Below are 23,437 nucleotides of genomic sequence, written 5' to 3'. Positions count from 1 at the left end.
GCCTACATGTTTGTGATTTTCCTATCTAACAATGTTTTGTAAAAGCCATGAATATTCAAAGCATGGGAAAATGCTCAGTTAGCAAATTTATTATTATTATTATTAACTGCACACTACTAATTATAGACAAAATGCTTGTGATTAATTCGTTTTCTATTTTTGGTTGGGTTGTTTGTTTTTTTTTTCTCAGGCGACCAGGCTTTAAATCTACCAAAAACTGGTCGCCCAGTTAACTTTCTGGTCGTCTGGGATGACCGGACGACTTCTAATTTCAAGCACTGCATCATGAATACTTCTAGTGTTCACAGTGTTCAGATTTTCGCAGTAATTTTATACTGTAGTACATACTGTACCCCTAGGTGCTACGTGCATATATATGTAGGGCATGTGCACCTCCGTGTTCAAATACAGGAGGATTAACGTACTATCAAGGATACTATCATCTGATTTGTAAATGGAAAAAGTGTAATCAGGAGATGTCATAAGTTCTATGGAAAAAGGTTTGCTTCTGACTCTTGATATTTTTTAACAGATGTTTCAGCTAATTTTTAAGCCTTCATCATCAGTGATATGAAAGTGAAGTTCGTTATCATATGCTATTTAAAGTACACTGTAACTTAACGCAAAGCTTGCAAGCATGTAATTCATGCTCGTGTGATGCCTTTGGAGGCTTTTGGAAGTAGGATAATTATGATCGTTCCCAGCGTTCGGGTCCAAAGTAGAGTACCAGGCTACAAGGAAAAGTCACTCGTGGTAATTAGCTTCGAAACCAACGACCTTGACATTTTCAAAGTTCATGATATGGCTGAAATGGTGGACACGGGCTTAAATGCAACTTTGGAGTTTTGGTCAAAACCTGCCACTGCCTTTTCGTGCTCTGCAATGGAGGTCTTTAATGATCTTTCTGTTTAGCCAAATTAGTACACAAAATTACACTGTGTGCAACTTATTTTGTACACTATGCCTGAGCATGAATTACATGGTCACGCGTGCAAGCTTCGCTCTACGTTACTTTACATAACATACCATATTAAGTAACGAATTTTACTTTCATATCACTGATGAAGGCTTAAGAATTAGCCGAAAAATCTGTTGAAAAATATCAAGAGTCATAGGCAAACCTTTTTCCATAGAACTTACTATTATCTGATGTGGGTCAATTGTTGGTTGCATGTGTATTCTCCTCTGAGACCATTTCCCTCCAGGTGGTAGGTAGACAGACAGTGGCAGGCATGTTCAGTTGCTGATATGAAAGATGCAACAAACATGAAATACAGAAATTCTTTGAAAACTTGTAAGCAAAGAAGTTAGTTACGTATTGTTAGTGTTATTGTTATTTTCGTATCCTCAGTACGAGTTACCCAAAGAACATCTAACACCACAAGTTACCGACCAACTCCAAAACGAAACTCTTCATCAAGTGGTTCATCAAGAAGCATCAACTCTGCTGCAACGCTATTAAGACATCATCGAAGGACAAAGGTACACATGTACACTGTACATGGATCCAGCTGCGTTCTCTTTGAAAGTAATAATTTCATTTCAAAGCCTTCAAATCAAACTGGTCTCCTATATTCAAGTCCTTGTAATAGAAAATAATTATCTCATTATATCACTACATGTATTTTTGAGAAAAAGGAGAAGGAAATTGGCAGGTGCTGAAAGTAACCGGAAATTACACTAATGTTCTAGTGTAGTGCTCATGTCATTGTTTGAGAAGTTCAGAATAGGGTCGACCCATTCAGGAACCTTGCAATAGGGGTCTTCTCTGATCTTCTCTGTCCCCATGAGGCTTAAAATGTTGGTATGGTAGGTTCATTCTTGTCTGAGCTCAGAATGCAACCAAGGAACTTGATGTTTAAATCACACAAATATAACTGTTATTAACACAGCAGCTGGAACTATGCATAGTACATGTAAGATCAAAGATCTTATCTCTGTACACTTGTTGAGGGGTTTGTTGTTTATGAAAGTTAACAATATCCTGTCACATGACCAGATATGTGCAGAAATGCATGTAATTAGATATACAACTATTTTTTATACGCATCACAGAGTGTCCCCTTGCTCTTCCCTGCAGCTTTAACATCATTTGTATCCGATGAATAGTGTTGGCTATACTTCCGTTAGAGAAGTCAGCTACTTTTTTTCCCTAAACTGAAGTAATTAAAGACAGATTCTTTCAAACGTAAGATTACAATTCATTTTGACAATGACAACAGTCAGTTACTGTACTCAAACCAGCCACCAACTTCAAAATATCTTTGAAACCCTTGTCAGTGTCATTCCTTCAACTTTCATGGGCAATCGATCTTGTTTGATTATGGGTAACTGCTTTTGTCTCATTTGATGAATTCCCACTGAGAAAATTTTTCTAACAGATTCTGACCATGCAGAGGAAGCAAAGCATAACAAACTGAAGAACACCAAACCACTGGAACCCACAACCCCTGGTTATGCTGCAGGATTGACACCTGTCACTCAGCCATCAAAAGTGAGTGCTACAGACTGCAACCTAAAAATGTTTTGACAATCGGTATAGTTGAGCTTGTGTGTTGTACATATAAACAGGGATAGATTTTATCAAAAAGGGGAAACATTTAAAGTTTTCACTGAGAGAATAATATTGAGCAGGTGCTTACACAGTAAATGTAAATGTAGCCAATAGACCGTATTTATAAATGGCAGTTAATGAATTATTGTTTTGTCTTCATGCTAATGAGACCAACAAGCCTTGCTCTAAAGCGGCATTTCTTTTGTGTTTTGTCCATACAAACGAGTTGATCTTGCTATGACCAGGACGAAGGATTAACAGTAAGGGGTTTTAAAGACATTTTACAGTAACGATTAACAGTAATAAACGATGTTTCGACCCAGCTTCAGTCATTATCAAGTAAGTATGAGAATAAAATATGAACATCTATTTAAAGAGAGAGAAACAATGGGGTAAAAATATGTAAAAAGTATGAAAACTATTGGGAAAAGGATTGCGTTAAAATATATGTAGAAACATGCAGAAAGTCAAAGCATGAAACAGGGGCGTTAAAAACAATAAAAACATGGAGGAACTATTTAAAAAAATTAGCACAAATTGAATCAGACTGTACATTTAATAAAAAACATTTCATAAACGAGGCAGTAAAACTTGCTTGTGCATTTCTTTAACACACTAAAATTCTTGCTAAGGTCCTTTGGAGCTAAAAGGTGTTCGTCTTGGCACAGGCTCCCCCCAAGCTGAAAATACGTGGTGTATGCGACAGCTTGTGTATATAGAGAATTGTATGGGATAAGCACAAATCTTAAAAAAATTGTGTAAATAACTATCTCATTTGAAATAAAGTTTTCCTACCTCAAATGTGTGACGAACTTGTCTCTTGTGCTGAGTTTTGAGCCATTCGGACGCCGTTTAGTGAAGTGATCCGGAAGGCCGTTACTGAAATAATAGGGAGGCCGGTAACTCCATCCATCACCGGCCAGACCTCACCCCACAAATCGTTTTCTCCTCAACAGGAAAAGTCTTGAATCGCAATAAAAACAACAGTTCCATAAAGCCCAATAAATTTCACTCCAAATACGTGTGTTTCGGCGGCCAAAAGACTCGTGAAGAACGAAAACTTTGCCTTAAAATTCACCTCTTCGGCTTTCCTCAGAGGCTTGTGACCGGGCAGTCAACAACGGAAACTCGCAAGATGGTTTCAGCCTCAACTCTGATTGGTCCATTTGAATTTGACCGCGCGCTGGCAACACGACCGTTGTTGACTGCCCGGTCACAAGTCAACAACAGTCGTGTTGCCAGCGTGCGGTCAAATTCAAATTGCGATTCGGGACTTTTCCTGTTGAGGAGAAAACGATTTGTGGGGTGAGGTCTGGCCAGCGATGGATGGAGTTACCGGCCTTCCTATTATTTCAGTAACGGCCTTTCTGGATCACTTCACTAAACGGCGTCAGAATGGCTCGAAACTCGGCAAAAGAGACAAGTTGGTCACACATTTGAGGTAGGAAAACTTTATTTCAAATGAGATAGTTATTTACACAATTTTTTTACGATCGGTGATTTTCCCATACAATTCTCTATATACACAAGCTGTCGCATACACCACGTATTTCAGCTTGGGGAGCCTGTGGGAGGATGAGCCTTTATGTTCATCAACACGTAGATGTGGGTACTGGCGCCGGCGTGTGAAATCAATGTAATCTACATTGCACTGGTCACATTTACATGTAAATTTGTAAACATCAGGCCCTGTTGGCTTAAGATCTCGCAGGACAAAGGAATAATTTATTGGCTGCCATTCATGAATGCTGTATGTCAATGCTACAGATCAAGAACAAAATATTACATGGTTACGATTTTTGCTGAAGTTGTCAAAAATGTTGCAATTTGATCCTTTTTGGAATGTAAAGCGGAAAACTGGAAGAGTAACAATCAAGTGCAAACCGTATCAGGATATACATGTACATGCATGGTGTACAGTATGAGGATTTAGAGTGATGTTCACTGTAGAGTGTGACCTGTAAACTTCTTGGTACTCCTTGGTGGGTCATTGTTTTTCAGCCTCCTTCCAGTCCAGAGACACCTTCGACAAGCATGGTGCCACTGTGTTCTGCCCCATCTTATGTGCCACAGACTTGATCAAGTACCTCTCAATCTTCTCCCTCAGATGCTTTAAGTGAGAGTACAATTAACCTCAAAAGAGAGTTAGAGGTTAGACGCCTTTTTTGTCTTGATTTTTCAAAATGCAGTCAGGTTACACCTTTGAGCATCTTGTAAGTCAAATTAACCCATTGACATGTACGCATTGCGTACCTATTTTTTACATAAAGCCATTGATTCCTAGGAGTGAGACTTAGGAGATTTTACTTTGTGTAACACCAGACGATTTTACGCGTTGATGGGGGGCTGTTCAGGAGTCAATGGGTTAACTACTTTAAATATTTATGTGATCTGCTAATCGCCCTTTCTCGCAGTTGGAGACTGATTTACTAAGGGCGCAGCTCAACGAGGTGGGGCCGAAGGAGCTGTGCTGCCAGCTAGGCGCTCGGCCCCTGAACACAACCCATGTATGACCTCGGAGCACAGCACCACAGCCTAATGGAAAAGGCCGGGAGTCGATTTTGAGGAGGGAGGAAAACCGGAGTACCCGGAGAAAAACCCTCGGAGTCAGATTGAGATCAACTGAAACTCAGCCCACATACGACCTGAGGCCAGAGTTGAACCTGGGTCACAGAGTTGGGAGGCACGGTTGATGCACGCAGCAGCTGTTCTAACAGCTGTTCAGCTGTTCTAACATGCCGCACAAGTTGTATAGAGTTGACAAGATTGGAAGTCGCTTGTTTTGTGGCCAAGCTAGTGAGAAGCATTGGTCTAGCCCTGACATGATGTCATAAACTCCTTTGCATTTGAGTTTTAAAGGAGTTGATTGTAAAACAATTTCTGATATCATCTCCCTGATAAATCCATGCCTCTCACTACCTTAGACACGGGAAAACAAACTACTTTTGGTTTTGTTGAGTTTTATTATAGTGCATTTAAAGGGAAAAATATGTTTACTTTGGGGAACTTTAGTAAACTCTGTGCTGCAAGTGATAGAATTTTTGGTTGTTTTATCAGATGCATGTTGAACAACAGCGGCAGATAATGATGAGGGAGAGACAGCAGAAGCAAACAGCAGCTGTGGCACTAGCAGCTAGTTCAGCAGTCTCTACAGCACCCTCGTCTGTGGATGCAAGCAAGACTCCATCTGCTGTTCCTACTTTAGCCACACCTGGCAGCAGTCAACAACAGCAGGGAAATAAACGACGGTTGGCACTCACGGTGGGTACTAACCATGTGTCACTGGTTGGGTGGACATTTGACAAAGGACATTAATTATTATTATTATCATCAGCATCATCATTATCATCATCATCGTCATCATTATTATTATTATTTTTATTATTATTATTATTGTTATTATTGCTACAGGTATGATAAGGTAGAGCAAAGTGGTCCAAACACATCATTATTGCATAAAGAGCTTCCAGTTCTTTCTTGTAGAAATGCAAATTTTAAATAATAATAATAATAATAATAATGATAATAATAATAATAATAATTATTATTATTATTATTATTATTATTAATAATAATAATAATGATGATGACAGATGGAGGAGGAAGAGGAGGATGCAGTGTAAGTGGCAGCCACTGGGGCAGTGGCGGCGGACTAGCATCACGAGGTTGTGGTTCTACTCTTGTGACAAGGGAAGCCCTTATTTCTGCTGATAGCCCCAGGGGCTGTAGTAGCTTTCACTGTATCGTGATGTAGTCACTTACGTACAATGTTGGCACCATTAAGGATCATCTGTTTTTGTTTTTTTGTTGCAGCGAGACCAAATGCTAGCTGCGCACGAAATGTTCAAGAATGCAAACCGTGTGAGTCGAGCAGAGAAAGCTCTTATTCTGGGATTTATGGCTGGTGCCCGAGGTAAATTAAAGTCTACAAACTTCTATTTACTCACAGCATTATTTACTGTAGGGCCGTGTGTAGAAGGAATGATGAGGAGATCGACCTTTGTAAGAGACATCGTTGACATGATGTCCTATTGTTGACTCTCAATGGGTATTGCCCCTTTAATTCACAGACAGCAAAGACTGTAAAGAATTAAGTACCAGAAAAGTTGTGTGAAATGTACACGTTTGTTATCAATTTTAAAGGGAACCTCCACACTGACTAATTAATGATTTTAAACCAAAAATAATAATACTTGCCTGTCAAACTTGTTCGGCAAGCTTCCTCAAAAACAGTATTTGTATCGAAAAAAAAATTTAGAATCAGTTATTTTCACTTTAAAATTTCCCGGGCGCCACTATCTTGAATAGTTGTGTCGTGTTATGGTTGCTCTTCTGCTTTTGTTTTGAAACAATAGGGCAACCATGTTATGTAACAGTTATTTAAGATGGCGGTGCCCGGGAAACTTGAAAAGCAGATAAACACAACACTTTTATTAGAAAAAGTTCGAACAATTTTGATTGTAAATATGTTGTTCTGTGGCTTAAAAGTTACTTTCTTTCTTGTCCAAATCCAAATATTAATTTCTCCTCCTTTTCAAAAGGTCATTTTTTCGACACTTTTCTTGTGCTTGCATTGTCGATAAAAACCTTAGAATCCCTGTTTGTAATAGCTCATTTCCTCGGGGCGACAAAGAGTGACAGGAAAAAAGGTTGACTGTAACTCAACTCAAATTTTATTGAAGAAAGACCAGCGAATGGAGTTGCAAGCAACGTTTGCTTTCATTATAGTACTGTCTCATACGGCGTAGAATCTTAGTCAGTCAGAATAGTGGATCAAGGGATTAGTTTCTGGACAAACTTGTTTTCGAAAGAGATTATGATCCTGATTATGATTATTCTGATTTATTATCCTCACACTTATTTGGACAATTTAAGGCACTGTCAAAAAAAAAAAGAAAGAAGAAAAATTCAGGTGCCTAACACGGGTCTCGAACCCATGACCTCTGCGATGCCGGTGCAATGCTCTTCCAACTGAGCAATGGTCAAGCTACTGTTTTCCGTGTTTCTTTTGTGTATGGAATGACCTCAAACTGTCATGTTAAGGGTGGAGTGGCTCGTGAGGTTGAAATTGCGAAAAAGCCTGGAGAAAAACGTTATTTTTCAACTTGGCACTCTCAATTCCTGTGGAATCAAAGAGAACTTTTCATTCAAGTAATTTATTCGTGTTGTTTCGTTACGATGTCTCCACCAATTAATGGCATAGCTCTGCCACTTCCTACGTAAACCACAATTTATTCCTCCATTTCCTCTGACAAAAGAGGAAGGGAAAGCGAAAAACTGTGGGTTGCTTTAGATAATGGCGAGTAGTAAAAATAACTAAAGCGTCCTATAAACTCTTAATACCATTTTGGGAAACTATTTTCGTGTTTTCTCTCCACAGAAAAACCGTATTCTCATCAAGGCCCAATCATTACTATTAAACTGAGTGAAAACACAGAGAATATTTCAGCTTCTGATGGGTCACAGCAGACCCAACTTGTAGAAATGCTTTTCGAGATGAACTACGACACAGGACACTGGCGACGCCTCAAACGCACAAGAGTTGTGTCCAAACAGAGTGGATCAGGACCACTGCAAAAACCCTGATCACAGGAATCCCACGGTTGCTCTCTGAAAAATGCCCTGACTTCAACTACTTGGACTTTTTCCCACTGCAACAGATCGTTAAAGCTAAAGAGCTTAGCTTGGTAGAGATCAAGTAAAAAATGGGTAAGAGACTATTGGGGACACTAGTCACTAGTCAGGGAAAGAGGGGAGAGGCAAGCCTGCGTTTCGGTCAAGAAGCATCGCATCTTCCTCCCCCCCCCCCCCCCCTTTCCTGAAGTTCACATTAGGTGAGAGGAAAAGAATACATCCCACTTCTACCCCCCTAAACAACCTTCCTCTCCAGCGGCGCGTTCACATTTTCAGGTGACGTTTGACTGAGTCAGTTTTACCCTTTGATTCCCATGATCTAAAAGTTCGTTCTTCTAACTACTTCCATAGATTTCCTTGTTGGCTGGTCATGAGAACTTGGTGCTATAACAGGATCATATCCTTACGCTGATAGTAATCTTCGTTCTCAATACTTTTCTACCTGACCGTAAATTGAAATTGAGGGGTGAATTTACATACTGATCGATCCTGGGAGTCAAAGGGTTCAACTAAAAAGAGAATACTTTTACACACTTTGAATCGCTAACAAGTATTGTATAGAGGGCCTTGACAAGAGAAGGCTACAAATAAATATGGAAGAGAAACGTTTTCCGACATTCTTTTTTACAGTTGAATAAGTTAAATAAATAATTTGAACTTTGGATTGTGACGACTCTTGGTTTAAAAAATGGCCTTTAAGGAAGGGGTGAGGGGTCACGTAAAATATTTCTGCAAACTTAAAGCTGAGAAATGTTGTACTATTTTTAAAACATATCCCTACCAAAATACACAATTGAAAGTACATTTAAGGTCTATTCAGAGTCATTTGTGCATGCAAGGCATAAACCTCGTGAAAATGGTATTTAGTTCCCCAGTTCACCCTCTCATTGGCTTAGTCCTGGTATATTAACTGCTCCCTTCACCAAGTGTCACTTTGTCACTTTCAAGAGTCAAAGTTCGCTTAGCCTGAAGCTTCGCGTTGCTCTAAAAGTACTGACTCACCGAACACAAATCCATGGTGGATGGCAGTCCCGATCAAGTTCCGGCACCCATTAGAAACGAAGCAGTGGACCAATTTCTGGAAGAAGCAAATCTGCAGGCCGATAACCAACAACCGGCTTTAGAGGTGTGTAGCATTTTTCTGCTCAGCGCTAGCAGCGCAGCTCTTCGCTTTGATCTTTTTCCTCTCCCGTCTCGTTGCAGCAAGTGTAGGTTGTGGTTCTTCTTGGTTTTCGATTTGCGGTTGAATGCCGCGGTTATAACACGTTTATCTGTTTGTGGCGTTTTTCGCAGTCCTAGATTACATATGTACTGTCATCGGTTTTTACTATGCCTTTCTTCGTGGCTTAGCGTCGGTCGTCCAAATTGCCTGCTTGGTATTTGGCATCATTTTTGGCTGTTTAGATGGATTGTAGGATTTTCATTACTGTTGGCCCTAACAGTCTGGGAACATCTGTAATCCCGTGGGAGTTTCGTGATGAAAGCAAGCCACCTATCTAGATGTGTTCAGGGGGCCCCAAGGAACATGCCAAATGTTGTCGATAATTTTGTAACTTCCACCCACAGCTTTTGCGGGGGGTTAAAAGAGTCCAACATGGAAACGAGGCTTGACCTTCAAATGCTTTGTAACCATCGTCAATGGTGGCAAATCTTCTACAAAAATCCTCATACTTTAAATTGGGGTCTATCTGACACGTAACAAACAAGTCTGCCTGCTGTACCAGCCTGAGACACTTATTTCCAACGTTAAAGACCAATGCAATCCTCCATTTAATCATAGTTAATAGAGGAGAATGGTTAGGAAACCCGACACCTTTCTTTGTTGTAGGTTTTTGTTCACTTTTCTGGCCTTGACCGTGCACAAAACACAATGGTTGTTTACTCCGTACTGAAGAACTAACCAATAGAAACGTGTTGGTTACGTAATTCATGCATAGTGTATGAGCGCAAAACAAAAGATTGTGCACGGTAGTGGACTTTCCAACCTAAATCTTGGCTGCTTTGTTTGCTCCTTTGATGTTTGCCGAGCTTCCTAACCATTCTCCTCTATTAACTATGATTTAATTAAGGAACAATGTTCCACTAATATATGTCAATGCCGCGAAGCGCGACTTAAATGTACCGATCTCCGCAGTTGCAATGATGCTGAAGATGATGGAAGCTGTGATAATGATGCTGATGACGATGATCATGAGTTATCTGATGTTGATAATGTTGATGATGATCATGACGACGATGATGATGAAGAGGAGGAGAAGGAATACGAGGGAGATGAATAGGATACCTTTTATCCTTGTCAGGGATTTGCGATAAAGTTGCATTTGGCTGAATTGACTCATTCTTTTTTTATTCATTTATTTGTTTTAGCAGGTTGAAGTTTTGGCAGCTATTCAGCTGATGTAGACCTGCTTTACCTACCCACCCATATACACACAGAGGACAGCCGCAACACCGGGAACTACATCCCCTACACTTCTCGAATAGTGTGTGGGTTCTTTACCGTCCCTCACGGAACTATTTTTATTTATTTTTATTTTATTTAATAGCTTCAACAGAGCATGAATGAACATGGAAGTTATTTGGACTATGAGGGTCACTTTTTTAACCCCACGTAAAAGCCGTCGGTGCAAGTTACAAAATTGACAACATTTGGCATGTTCCTTGGAGCCCTCTTAACACATTTAGATAGGCGGCTAGCTTTCATCACGAAATTCCCACGGGATTTTATTTCGCGACACACGCTCCCTGACTGTAAGTTTTTCTTGGCTTTTACTGGGTTGCCATATGGCAATCCAGTCAGAAAACGAGTTGAATTTCTTTGTTTTATTATCCCTCTCTATCTTTTTTCCGTGTCGGGAAAAGTCTTTTCTGACACCCCCCTGCAACGTAGTGTGTCTGTGCATAGAGTCTTCTGCGCGTATTTTTGACGGAAGGTTTCAGGGGTAGTAGAAATGCGTAGATTTTATCTGGTGGACACAGTAGAATATTTGATTAAGATGCAATGGCGTCGAAATCATTGTAATGCGAATAACCTTTTGGAGGATCTTTAAACAAAATGTACCCTTATATAGCTCAATAATGGTTCGTCAATTGGATAAACAAGACAAGCAGTGAAAAATAAATATCTGGAATCTTGAAAGCGACGAGTAATGTTCTTCGACAACAATTGCAAATTTTGTCGAGTATCAAATTCGTTCAAAGTGAGCTGTAGTTCTAATATTTTTACTAATGTGGTGTTATGTAAAACACTGAAACCAATGGCAAATTCTGTATGGGTTGGACAAAAATGTGAAGGAATCTAACCCCTAGAATGCATCTGTGTTTACTGAAGTCGCATCTCAGTTGTCTGGCTGTCTACATTTATTTTGTACTCTGACTCTCTGTCACACTGTCGCACAGTCTTCGGGTAAGAAAAAAATAAGTGGCCTCATTGTGGATTCTGACGTGCAGGCATTCAGGAGTGGGAAAGCTGGCGAAATTTGCGGACCTCGGAGAGTTTATCCTCCGTTTGGGAAAGAGCGTAGAGGTAAAGACTTAACGATTCCAGGGCAAGGAAGGAGCTGGGCAATGGTATTTTTTCGCACAAAGCGTTGTCGCTTTGTATACTTTTATCTGTCGGAAGCCTACCAAGGCTGTATCTGTGAGGCTCTGTTAGGGGTTTTAGGGATAAGGGGTAACTGGCAAAATGTTTTACGGATAAGGGATAACTGACGAAATAATTATAGGGGTAAGGGATAACGGAGATTTCTAAATTATCATATTTTTGGTGACTTTTGCCGAAGATTTACGTTACTGGCGACTGGTAATGAAAAGTGATGGGTCATTTATCAGTCCAAATTCGAGAAAAATCAACAAGATCTGCTCCTAGGCTCTTTAATTCGGTCAACCGCTTGTGTCCCGTGGTGTCCTCATGGCACACGAGTTACAATGACATCACATGTGACACACGTGCGATGGCTTTGTGACTGCTACGGCAACGACAACGCCACAGAACAATAATATCATTGGTCAGGAGCCCATTAACTCATGGGCTCCTTCATTGGTTGAAAGAGGAAACTGCAAGTGCAACATAAATTTAAGCAGATATTTTGGCGGCCTTCTGCATAACAAGGACATGTAATTATCAAATTTGAGGTTTTCACGACAACGTGAGCACTTGTGACAAGTGAGAACCGTCCGTGATTATCTCTTTTTCGCGCTGAAACCGCACCGACCAGTTTACTACTAGGATACCTCGCCCACAATGTACGACGTAACCGTTTTCGTTGACGTCGCTGTAGTAGATCTTATGTCCCTATTAACAGACCCATTCTCATTAATATGGCTTTTGTAAAAGTACTGCATAATAAACTTTAATAAAGTTTAAACTGATGATTGGTGCTTACAATGTAACCCTTATGACGGCGAGGAGGTAAAACTCTTTGTTTTGCGAGTTGGGTGCGCTACAAAAATCCCGCCGATCAATTGATTATTTTTAGTGTCTACCAGGATTGTTAAGCACTCTCACAGGAATCTGAGGTATTTCACTGATCAGTTAAAGAAAGGAGAATATTTTGAGGAAACTATGGAGTTTTGGCATAATTGTGCAGTATCAGGTCATCAGTTAAAAAAAGGGTCGCTTTTCACTTTAAAATTGCCACTTTTTGTCAAGATCCAAAGATAACAGTCTCAGTAATTTAAGGGATACGGGATAACTTTCTCCGGAATTTCAGGGATAACGGATGACCTAAACCCCCTCCCACCAACAGGGCCTTGCAAGTGAATGATTTCTGACCACTTCATATAGTTCAATGACCTTCAAAGTAGTAATAAAACACTTAAGTTCGTTTTTGTGATATCCAGAATAATCAAGATCTCGGTATGAGTTATCACCCTCAGGCGTCGGCTGATCAATTGCCAAATAAAATGCTTTTCGATCCAAATAAAGCTTTTTGCCTTTGACCAGAAATCTGCCGTAGACGGTGGACCATACTCTGAAGACACTTTTCGCAGGAGGGTACAACGCTACTGATAATTACAAAACGATAACGTTGCGAGTTATTTGACATCAAACACTAACCATCTCAATCGCAACAATTCTGTTGAAATTTGGCAATGTGCAGTGAAAACTACTTCTTTGAAACAGCGTTCTTTCGTGGTTTCAGTCTTTCAAGACGTTGAAATGTACCTCCAAGTGGATATTTCACTGGTTTGACGGCGGATTGATCTAAAGATAAAAATCCAGCTTTGTCATTTTTGGTTGTTGTTGTAATTCCGAAAAGCAGTATATTCCGGGGATTCTGAGACTTAAGTACTTGAAATTCATTTAGTAAGTGCCCAAGAGTCTAGCTGTGACAAAAAACATCTTTCGCGGTTCTCATTGGATGAACGATGTTCTATCAGAAATGAATGATAATATCGTTCTGCCATTTTTATATTCAGCCGCCTTATTGGAATTTGAATTTTTTGAAAAGTTGACAGCTTTTCCTGAATTTTTTATATATCATTTATACCATTTTCGTATTTACACCATATTTTGTGCTCTATTTGAATACAGATGTTTTTCAGCAACGAAACTTAGAGCATTTTACTTTTGATTTAACTTGACTGAGTGTAGTCGGTTTTCTCATTCAAAGTTCTGACATGAGATAAAATGTTGGCAAAATCATTTCTAGAATCTCAGTCAGTATCAATGGAGTAAATAAAGTGCACAATGGAAAATGCTTGTCAATCGTTCGCTACGCTCATTCGTTCCTATTCTCGAGCATAAAAACCGTACCTGCGCATTTCTACAGGCAACATAAAAGTATAACACTAACAATGTAACATGTGCAATTGTTACTCGGGAGGAAAAAGTCAAAAGAAGCATTGTAGAGACCATTCCTTTTGGACACCAACCTACTGCCGCGATGAGGTAACGTGCAAAACACCAAGGGAACAAAACGATGGGGAAGCTCTTCATATCTTTTTCATCTGGCCAATACTGACCTTTTAACGTCATTGATGACGACAGTTCGAAATCACCAAAAACTGAAGGAAAACCGCGTTCAATTCAACAAGTATCAACTGTGGCAAACTGCCCACTCCCTTGTCGGTTGGCTTTCTCTTTTCTTTTATTGTTGGTTAATTCTCGTAACTGAATTTCCATTACTTTTTGTTCGGAAAAATGAAGAACTTTTAAGAGTTTTTAAAATAGTGTTTAAACAGATTTTCAACAAGGATTCTTAATGTTCCTTTGGCAGGTTTTGATCTGCCCGAATTAGCGCTTGTCTTTTGCTTTCATTGTGCATTGCACACATCTCTCACACTCGAGAGGGTTTGGTGGAAAAACCGGGGAGCGGGGTTCCGGGGTCTATGGAAAACACGGGGTGCCGGGGTCTGTGGAAAACACGTGGTGACTAAATAAACTAAATAACGAAAATAACGTGTGAGAATTGCTACACTAAAAAAGAACCCTTTAATGGGAATTTAACTGGAACATTTGAACTGAGATCTAGCAGTAACGTATTGTGCTAGTAAGTTGGTTCCAGCGGTTGAAATACGATATATATTTAATAGAAAAAGGTTGACGAAAAAATAAGCTAAAATACTTGAAGAAAACACCTAACAGTAACTAAAACAAAGATCGATCGTTTGAAAAATAAGGTTGAAACGACGATTAAAATAACATTACTATTTCATAATTCTTTTTTGCAAGTTCAAATTACAGGGAGAATTTCTATCCTAAAACGCCGTACCAATGGGAACTTAACTAGAACATTTGAACGGGAAATCAACAATAACGTTTTCTAACATATTTATCAACAGGTTGAAAATCATAAAAATATCAGAAAAATCTATATAGTATAAAAACATGTTATAAAAAGTTGTCAATCAAGTTTCGTCCATCGATCGTGACTCAGATACCTAGGTTATTCCTTAAGATGATTCCTCAGTATTGCACTGCGCATCCTGTACTGCGCATAAGGTGTGTCAATATTTCTAAATTGGTCAAATTTACAATGTTGTAAGTATGGCGTAAGTCGATCATACACGCTGAAACAGTTCTCAAAACACGTGAGAGAAGTTGTGAATGACCCACAACTCTTTGCGAATAAGCGCGCGCATTCTGAGAACATGGCGAATTTTGTTTTGATGTACGATAATCGAGATAGACAGGTATGGTGTTTACTCTTAAACGAGCACGGTGATCTATATTTTTTATGGAATAATTTTGGTGTACAAATTATCCCCTTTAAATCAAAAAAAAAAAATTTAAAATTTTATAGGAAGGAAAAAAATATATTGCTTAAAACGCCCACAAAGCCCCTTACCCAGGGATGTAAATGATGATCTTGAAAACAACGACCCGAGAAACGTTTTGAGTCGACTTCGTTTTAAGTTGAGTGATTTTTCCATAAACTATATAAGACAGTGTTTCATATGCTCTAGACTTTCTACCTATCAGGTGTTCAAGTGTTACTTTAAAAACCCTCTCGTTTAGCTACCGCAAAATGTACCCTTGAGCCGATGAAATAACGCGCGTGATTAGTATCAGTACAGGGATCAATGGGGTAAGATTGGCCCATTATATCTCTTAAGCAAGCACGGTGACTTATCTTTTTTACTGTAGTTCTCAAAACAGGGATTGGTAGGGAACATTCAGCGAAAGTTTCAAGAAAATCGTTCGGCAACTTTTTTTTTTTTTTCTGAGGAATCACCTTAAGTATTGCTTGTGCGTAATTGTGAGTGAGCCTGGTTTGGGATTGTACGAGCAGCCTTCATCGTTGCCATCGTCTTTTTCTTTGGCAGCCCCTGTCCCGCTGGTGCCCGGTAATGCGCAGCAATGGGCCTTAATCACACGGCGGCATGTTGAGTCCCAAGGGATTGAAATATTTTGTTTTGCCCCACCAAAACTCGTTCCCAAACATTTCAACTCCAGGCTCAGGGTACGAATTCTGTTGTCTATGGCCAATATTGCCGCCGCGCAAATAAGGCGCATTCTACGTTAACTCCCTCCAACCGAATATCCCTAGCTTTCCTTCTCCGAGCATTGGGCAGTTTTTCACTTGTCTTTTACTGCATTGCCCAGCTCAAACAACGACATGTTTTGGCTGTGGCAATGCTTTGAAGACCAATTCTTCTATATCTCCACCTCCAGGAGATCTAGTCATCGTTTCAAAGATGGCGAGAGAATGGACTTGCCAAGGAAAACAACCATGTCTACTGTGTACAACGGAAACAACCTTTTTCTGTACGGAGGTGATGTTCAGTTCCTCACAATTACGCACAGGCAATACTTAAAGGGGCTATGTCACGCAAAAGATGTAGTTTCATGACACCTAAAATGCCTAAAAAGTAGAATAAAACGTTGCAATAACCAATTAAACTTTGACCAACATAAAAAAAAAAGACAGCAAAAGGAAAGAGAAGCATGGATGGACAGAAGTGAACAACATTGAAACGGATTGCATTTGGGTAATCTTGAAAAAAGTCGGCCCGACGTTTATGATGTTTATGACAAATCGCCTGGATAAAGGCCGTTTTTTCTCAGAATCATCTTGTTTGTAATGTAACGATAATCTTAGCAGTAAAGGACTTCCACATTACAATTTTCAAGTTTTAAACTCGTGAGAAATTAAAAATTTCCCTTAAACACCCTAAAATAACGTGACATAGCCCCTTCAAGGAATAACCTAGGTATCTGAGTCATGATGGATGGAGGAAAGTTGATTTGCAACTTTTCCTAATACGTTTTTATACTATATAGATTTTTCTAATATTTTTATGATTTTCAACCTGTTGATAAATATGTTACAAAACGTTATTGTTAGGTTCCCGTTCAAATGTTCCAGTTAAGTTTCCATTGAGGCGGCATTTTAGGATAGAAATTCATCCTGTAATTTGAACTTGGAAAACTTTACCTTATTTTCTCGTCAACCTTTGTCGATTATTATATATTGTATTTTCAACCGCTGGAACCAACTTACTAGCACAAAACGTTACTGCTAGATTTCAGTTCAAATGTTCCAGTTAAATTAGTTTTTTTAGAGAGGCAAAGCCCACACGTTATTTTCGTTATCTAGTTTATTTAGTCACCCCGTGTTTTCCACAGACCCCGGGACGTGTTCCCTATTTACAATGGTCTAGAATTATTTTCTCAAAACGTTGTTTGAAAGTACTTAAGCTGGGAATAACATTCCAGTAGATTGTTAAATGGGCTATTGAACGACAGCTACATAGCTTACACTCTTAAAAATTGAATCTTTTGACAGCTTAGGCCCAAGGTTATGACACGTCAGCCTTGTGACAGTGAGTTAAGCCTTGTGATGGTGAGTTACGCCTTGTGACGGTCAGTTACGCCTTGTGACGGTCAGTTACGCCATGTGACGGTGAGTTACGCCATGTGATGGTGAGTTACGCCTTGTGACGGTCAGTTACGCCTTGTGACGGTCAGTTACGCCATGTGACGGTGAGTTACGCCATGTGATGGTGAGTTACGCCTTGTGACGGTCAGTTACGCCTTGTGACGGTCAGTTACGCTTTGTTACGGTGAGTTACGCCATGTGACGGTGAGTTACACCTTGTGTCGGTCAGTTACGCCTTGTGACGGTCAGTTACGCTTTGTGACGGTGAGTTACGCCATGTGACGGTGAGTTACGTCTTGTGATGGTGAGTTACGCCTTCTGACGGCCAGTTACGCCTTGTGACGGTCAGTTACGCTTCGTGACGGTGAGTTACGCCTTCTGACGGCCAGTTACGCCTTGTGACGGTCAGTTACGCTTTGTGACGGTGAGTTACGCCATGTGACGGTGAGTTACGTCTTGTGATGGTGAGTTACCCCTTGTGACGGTGAGTTACGCCTTGTGACGGTCAGTTACGCCTTGTGACGGTCGGTTACGCCTTGTGACGGTGAGTTACGCCTTGTGACGGTGAGTTACGCCATGTGACGGTGAGTTACGCCTTGTGGTGGTGAGTTACGCCTTGTCACGGTCAGTTACGCCTTGTACTGGTCAGTTACGCCTTGTGATGGTGAGTTACGCCTTGTGATGGTGAGTTACGCTATGTGACGGTTAGTTACGTGTTGTGAAGGTGAGTTATGGCTTGCGACCGTGAGTTATGCCTTGTGAAGGCACGTTAAGCCTTGTGATGATGTGTTACTTATCGAGACGTTTCATCACTTTGTGTAACCGTTGATATAAGCGCTGCTTGAAGGCAGTAAAGAGAACAAAAACCCACAAAAAATCACTCAATTGTATTTCAAGACTGTCCCGCGAGTTTACTCAATTGACTAACGCGCATGCGCTGAGCCTCACGGATTAATAGTTTGAATGACCAGGAATAATCAACAGTATCTTGCCTTAGTTTCGTGTAACTGTTTTTACTTAACATTTTATTAAATGACGTGGTCCTGTGTTTTAAGTTTCGTTAAATCTTTAGGCACGATGGTTGTGATAAGAAAATTTCTATCTCATGATCTCATCACTCTTATACATGAACAGCGCATGCAAATTTATATTTTAAAGCGCCATTTTGTTCACACTGCCGTCATGCTCACTGTATTCGTCACTTCAATTTCCTACACCTTGCTAAACTTTCCAGAGTCAAGACATGCATGCGAGACTTGCCTGGCTGGTGTTATAGCGTTGCTTTGTTTTCTTTGTGCCACAATTCTTAAAGGACCCTAGTCACCCACTTTACATTGCGCGCCCACAACTCTTCAGTTGCCATTTTCGGTGCAACCGAAAACTCGGAGTTCTGTGACTGTTAAAGTAATCTGTTTCCATCGAACATCAAATGGGTCATACAATTCTGTTTTCTATGGAATTATGAGCTATCTTTATTAGAATTTCATTTTATTTGATTATTTATGTATGACTTGCTCTCCGTAACATTTCATTGAGTGCAAACGGAAATCGTTGTTGGACCATCTTTTCTCGGAGTGGCAGCAAGGAGTACTGCAATTATTTAACTGTGATTCCTCGAGGACAAGAGATCGCTAACGGCTACCATGATCAGAATGAATGTATCACCGTTTCTGGAAAGTGGAGAAGTATTTTCTTGGACTACATTGCAAGGTATCACGAAAAGCGAATTCACTGTCGGATCTATGATTTTTGATCATATAATGTAAAGTTTATCTTCCGCTCAAGGTGACAGCACTGAATACTGATCCTATCACAATCCGTAAAAGCCTTCATCTTTACGTTGGTCATTTCATTTTTTCACTGATAACTAGACCCTCCGTGAGGGTACACTGGGTTGCCTGTGGTACGTGCACCGTTCCAGACAATTTTTTTTGAAGTTTGGGGGTCATTAAGACCATTTAAGGGGTCACCCAGAAGTCATACCAGCAGAGATCCTCACATGTTCGTACGACGAAACAGATATTTTCTGAGGTTAAAAACCTGGCTACCGGTCTATTAATTAATCATTTGTCAGAAAGAAGAGATTCCTGTCCTCTTTAGAAAAAATAGACACGCATTGCTTACGTGTGGTAATGAAGTAACACAGCGATTTATTCCATATAAAATGTCAACTGAGCTGTGTGTTGTCTTCCAGGAGATTCAAGTTGTCCTTGCGTAATATGTAGCTCTAACAGTGCACAATATTGTTTTAGTATTGTCTATCATTGTAGTGCCACGGTAGAAGTCTTGGGTAAATAGGTTGAGAAGACATGTAACCGGTTACTAGTAAAGTACTGAACCCAGAAAGATTGAAGAAAATAAATGGGAAGTGAGAACATTGCCTTCTGATAATTTTCAAGCCCCCTCACAACTTCTTTTCACCACAAGTTTAAGCGTGCCCTCTTAGCATCTGACGGCTTTGTAATACGACAGTTTACTAAAGTTAAGCCCTAAAGGTATACCCCTTCGTAAAACAGAAGCATTTGACCGAAAATACTATTAACGCTAACAAATGCAAACTCAGCAAGGTGCAGATTTTGTGAGCTTGCTTTATGCGAAACAAATATTGATGCAAAAGTAAATAACTATTGATATACAGTTTTTAGATAGAGCAGAACCCTAAAGGTATACCCCTTCGTAAAACAGAAGCATTTGACCGAAAATACTATTAACGCTAACAAATGCAAACTCAGCAAGGTGCAGATTTTGTGAGCTTGCTTTATGCGAAACAAATATTGATGCAAAAGTAAATAACTATTGATATACAGTTTTTAGATAGAGCAGAAGGAAGTTTCCGGGACGGTCGATCGAGAATAAAATATTTACGACATGAACCGTGAATATAGACAATAAAAAGTTACGATCAGCGACAAACATTTTGGGAGATTTTTGCAACGTTCAATTTTGTTACTCCACTTTTGGCTGAACAAATAAATCGCAAAATCGAAAGTGACGTGGCCGGAATTCAGCGGGCGCCGTGATTAAGTTACCGCGGCATGTTTACTCGCCAAACAGTGAAGCATGTGTGTCAAATGATGGCAAGACACCGGGTTTTTGTAAGTTTCTTTTTCTGTCAAGTGTTATAAAGTTTGACAATAAATGAGCGAAGTCAAAACAAAGATCATAATCGCTCAACTCTTGAGGTTGACCATCTGTTTCTGCAAAGTCAAAATTTACTCTCCAAGACGCGTACGACGTTATTTATCACGTTATTTATCATCGTTTTGAAAATAGCAGCTAGTTTATTATTCATCGGTATCACAATTTTTTGCTGATTTTGGGGCTCATTTTGTTGAAACTCTAGGACGCTTCCAACAGACCTGCTTATTTTCGTGAACCTCTCCTGCTTTATACAGGGCAATACTAAAAATATCCTCCCGTATCACATTTCAACCTTAAGCTTGAAAATTCAATACACGACATGGTATTATAATTCACAAAGGCAGAACATATCACAGAATCCTTTTCCAGCGAAAAATTTATTGAAACAAACGACATATTTGCTCTTAGAGGCGAAAACCTCTTCCTATTTCATTGCGTGCGTGAAGACAAGAAACTCAATCGTGTCAAATTACCATGTATTTCAGGTTCAAACCCCGTTTAAACCCTGTTTAAGACAAATATCGCTGATTTTCTTACTCATTTTAAGACCGAATTCCGATTTTTGATACCCTGTTTAAGACATTTAACCCTGTTTAAGACAAAGAACCTGTTCCTTGCATAATGATGCACAAAATAGTCGAATAGCTTTCTTTTAAATAATTCTTGACTGTCACATTTCCAACAATTTTTTTTACCTGACTTTGTTGAACCCATACTTTTACCAGATAATTTCCCATTTGGTTTCAGTGTTGTATATATATAATACAGCTCACTTTGGTTTCCATTCACTTGAGACTTTCGTTTGAACTTCCTTGAATGCATACAAAACCGAATGTTACGAAGTATACTTCATGTAATGAAGCATATTCAATTTCAATTAAAACCGTTTGGTGTACAATTGTTAAAAGGATGTTCATTGAAAATTCAAACCCTTTGAGAACAAAACGCTTTGTTCTAGGTATTTTGATATCATCTATATGTGAATGCTATATCACAATGCGAATACAATGCAAAAAGAATCTTAACCCGGCAAGATTTAAATTGCGTACATTAATATATCATTCAAAGATGCTAGTAATTCTAAAACATTGCAACAATTCTTTCGGGCTCTGATTTTTGGGCCACCGATTAACTTCACGGGAGGATTTATTTCAAAATGTTTTGACAATGGCCAATACGATTAGTATAAAATACGTTCTACCAGGCCAAAGGGCTCTGTCAGTTCTTTTTCTTTAGCCAGTGCAGCAGCACCTGACTCACTGAATTAACTCGCAGACCGATCCACGGTTTTCAGCGTTGAATTGATTTCCACTGCTTTAGCCAGTACAGCAGCACCTGAGTCACCGATTCCATTGTCAGACAAATGTAACTTTGTCAGCGTTGAATTAATTTCCACTGCTTTAGCCATTGTAGCAGCACCTGACGCACCGTTTTTAATGTGATAGTAATCCAAGATTGTCACCGTTGAATTGACTTCCACTGCTTTAGCCAGTGCAGCAACACCTGAGTCACCGATTTTATTGGAAAGCTAATAAAACACCGTCAGCGTTGAATTGACTTCCACTGCTTTAGCCAGTGCAGCAGCACCTGACTCACGGATTTCATTGTCAGACAAAGTCAACTTTGTCAGCGTTGAATTGACTTCCACTGCTTTAGCCAGTGCAGCAGCACCTGACTCACGGATTTTATTCTGAGACAAAGTCAACTTTGTCAGCGTTGAATTGACTTCCACTGCTTTAGCCAGTGCAGCAGCACCTGAGTCACCGATTTTATTCTGAGACAAAGTCAACTTTGTCAGCGTTGAATTGACTTCCACTGCTTTAGCCAGTGCAGCAGCACCTGTGTCACCAATTCCATTCCACAACAAATACAACTCTGTCAGCGTTGAATTGACTTCCACTGCTTTAGCCAGTGCAGCAGCACCTGACTCACGGATTTTATTGTCAGACAAATTTAACTTTGTCAGCGTTGAATTGACTTCCACTGCTTTAGCCAGTGCAGCAGCACCTGACTCACGGATTTCATTGTTAGACAAATACAACTCTGTCAGCGTTGAATTGACTTCCACTGCTTTAGCCAGTGCAGCAACACCTGAGTCACCGATTTCATTCACAGACAAAGTCAACTTTGTCAGCGTTGAATTGACTTCCACTGCTTTAGCCAGTGCAGCAGCACCTGACTCACGGATTTTATTGTCAGACAAATTTAACTTTGTCAGCGTTGAATTGACTTCCACTGCTTTAGCCAGTGCAGCAACACCTGAGTCACCGATTTTACTGGAAACCAATAACAACTCCGTCAGCGTTGAATTGACTTCCACTGCTTTAGCCAGTGCAGCAGCACCTGACTCACGGATTTCATTGTTAGACAAATACAACTCTGTCAGCGTTGAATTGACTTCCACTGCTTTAGCCAGTGCAGCAACACCTGAGTCACCGATTTTATTCGCAGACAAATCCAACTTTGTCAGCGTTGAATTGACTTCCACTGCTTTAGCCAGTGCAGCAGCACCTGACTCACGGATTTCATTGTCAGACAAATTTAACTTTGTCAGCGTTGAATTGATTTCCACTGCTTTAGCCAGTGAAGCAGCACCTGAGTCACCGATTCCATTCCAAGACAAATTCAACAATGTCAGCGTTGAATTGATTTCCACTGCTTTAGCCAGTGCAGCAGCACCTGAGTCACCGATTTCATTGTGAGACAAATTCAACTTTGTCAGCGTTGAATTGACTTCCACTGCTTTAGCCAGTGCAGCAGCACCTGCCTCACCGATTTCCTT

General features: G+C 40.0%; 2 protein-coding genes and 1 long non-coding RNA gene across 7 annotated transcripts in view; 2 read left to right on the top strand and 1 right to left on the bottom strand.

The window, feature by feature from the left end:
• Positions 1-1,105: 1,105 nt before the first annotated feature.
• Positions 1,106-4,647, top strand: LOC138060748 (uncharacterized). Its single transcript, XR_011134420.1, has 3 exons — positions 1,106-1,482; positions 2,382-2,494; positions 4,556-4,647. It is a non-coding gene; the product is annotated as an uncharacterized lncRNA (long non-coding RNA).
• A 671-nt stretch (positions 4,648-5,318) lies between these two features.
• On the top strand, positions 5,319-8,852 carry LOC138060747 (negative elongation factor A-like). The gene is made up of 3 exons (XM_068906602.1): positions 5,319-5,815; positions 6,368-6,467; positions 7,935-8,852. The coding sequence occupies exons 1-3, from the start codon at positions 5,612-5,614 to the stop codon at positions 8,138-8,140; spliced, it is 510 nt and encodes a 169-aa protein (XP_068762703.1). The 5' UTR covers positions 5,319-5,611; the 3' UTR covers positions 8,141-8,852.
• Positions 8,853-21,404: 12,552 nt separating this feature from the next.
• The window catches only part of LOC138013500 (NLR family CARD domain-containing protein 3-like), a 52,204-nt gene continuing 50,171 nt past the window's right edge, over positions 21,405-23,437 (bottom strand). For 3 of the 5 annotated variants that reach the window (XM_068860578.1, XM_068860579.1, XM_068860580.1), the window contains one exon: positions 22,046-23,418. In XM_068860578.1, the coding sequence (XP_068716679.1) occupies positions 22,184-23,418 (1,235 nt within the window). In that variant the 3' untranslated portion in view covers positions 22,046-22,183. Of the gene's footprint in view, positions 23,419-23,437 lie in introns of all 5 variants that reach the window. The other 2 variants (XM_068860582.1, XM_068860581.1) reach the window with 1 other exon arrangement.

The sequence above is a fragment of the Montipora capricornis genome, chromosome 8 (genome assembly GCF_036669925.1).
Source record: "Montipora capricornis isolate CH-2021 chromosome 8, ASM3666992v2, whole genome shotgun sequence".
Classification (NCBI taxonomy): Eukaryota; Metazoa; Cnidaria; class Anthozoa; order Scleractinia; family Acroporidae; genus Montipora; species Montipora capricornis.
The sequence above is the reverse complement of the archived record's forward strand: the minus strand, read 5'-3'. Positions and strand labels throughout refer to the sequence as shown.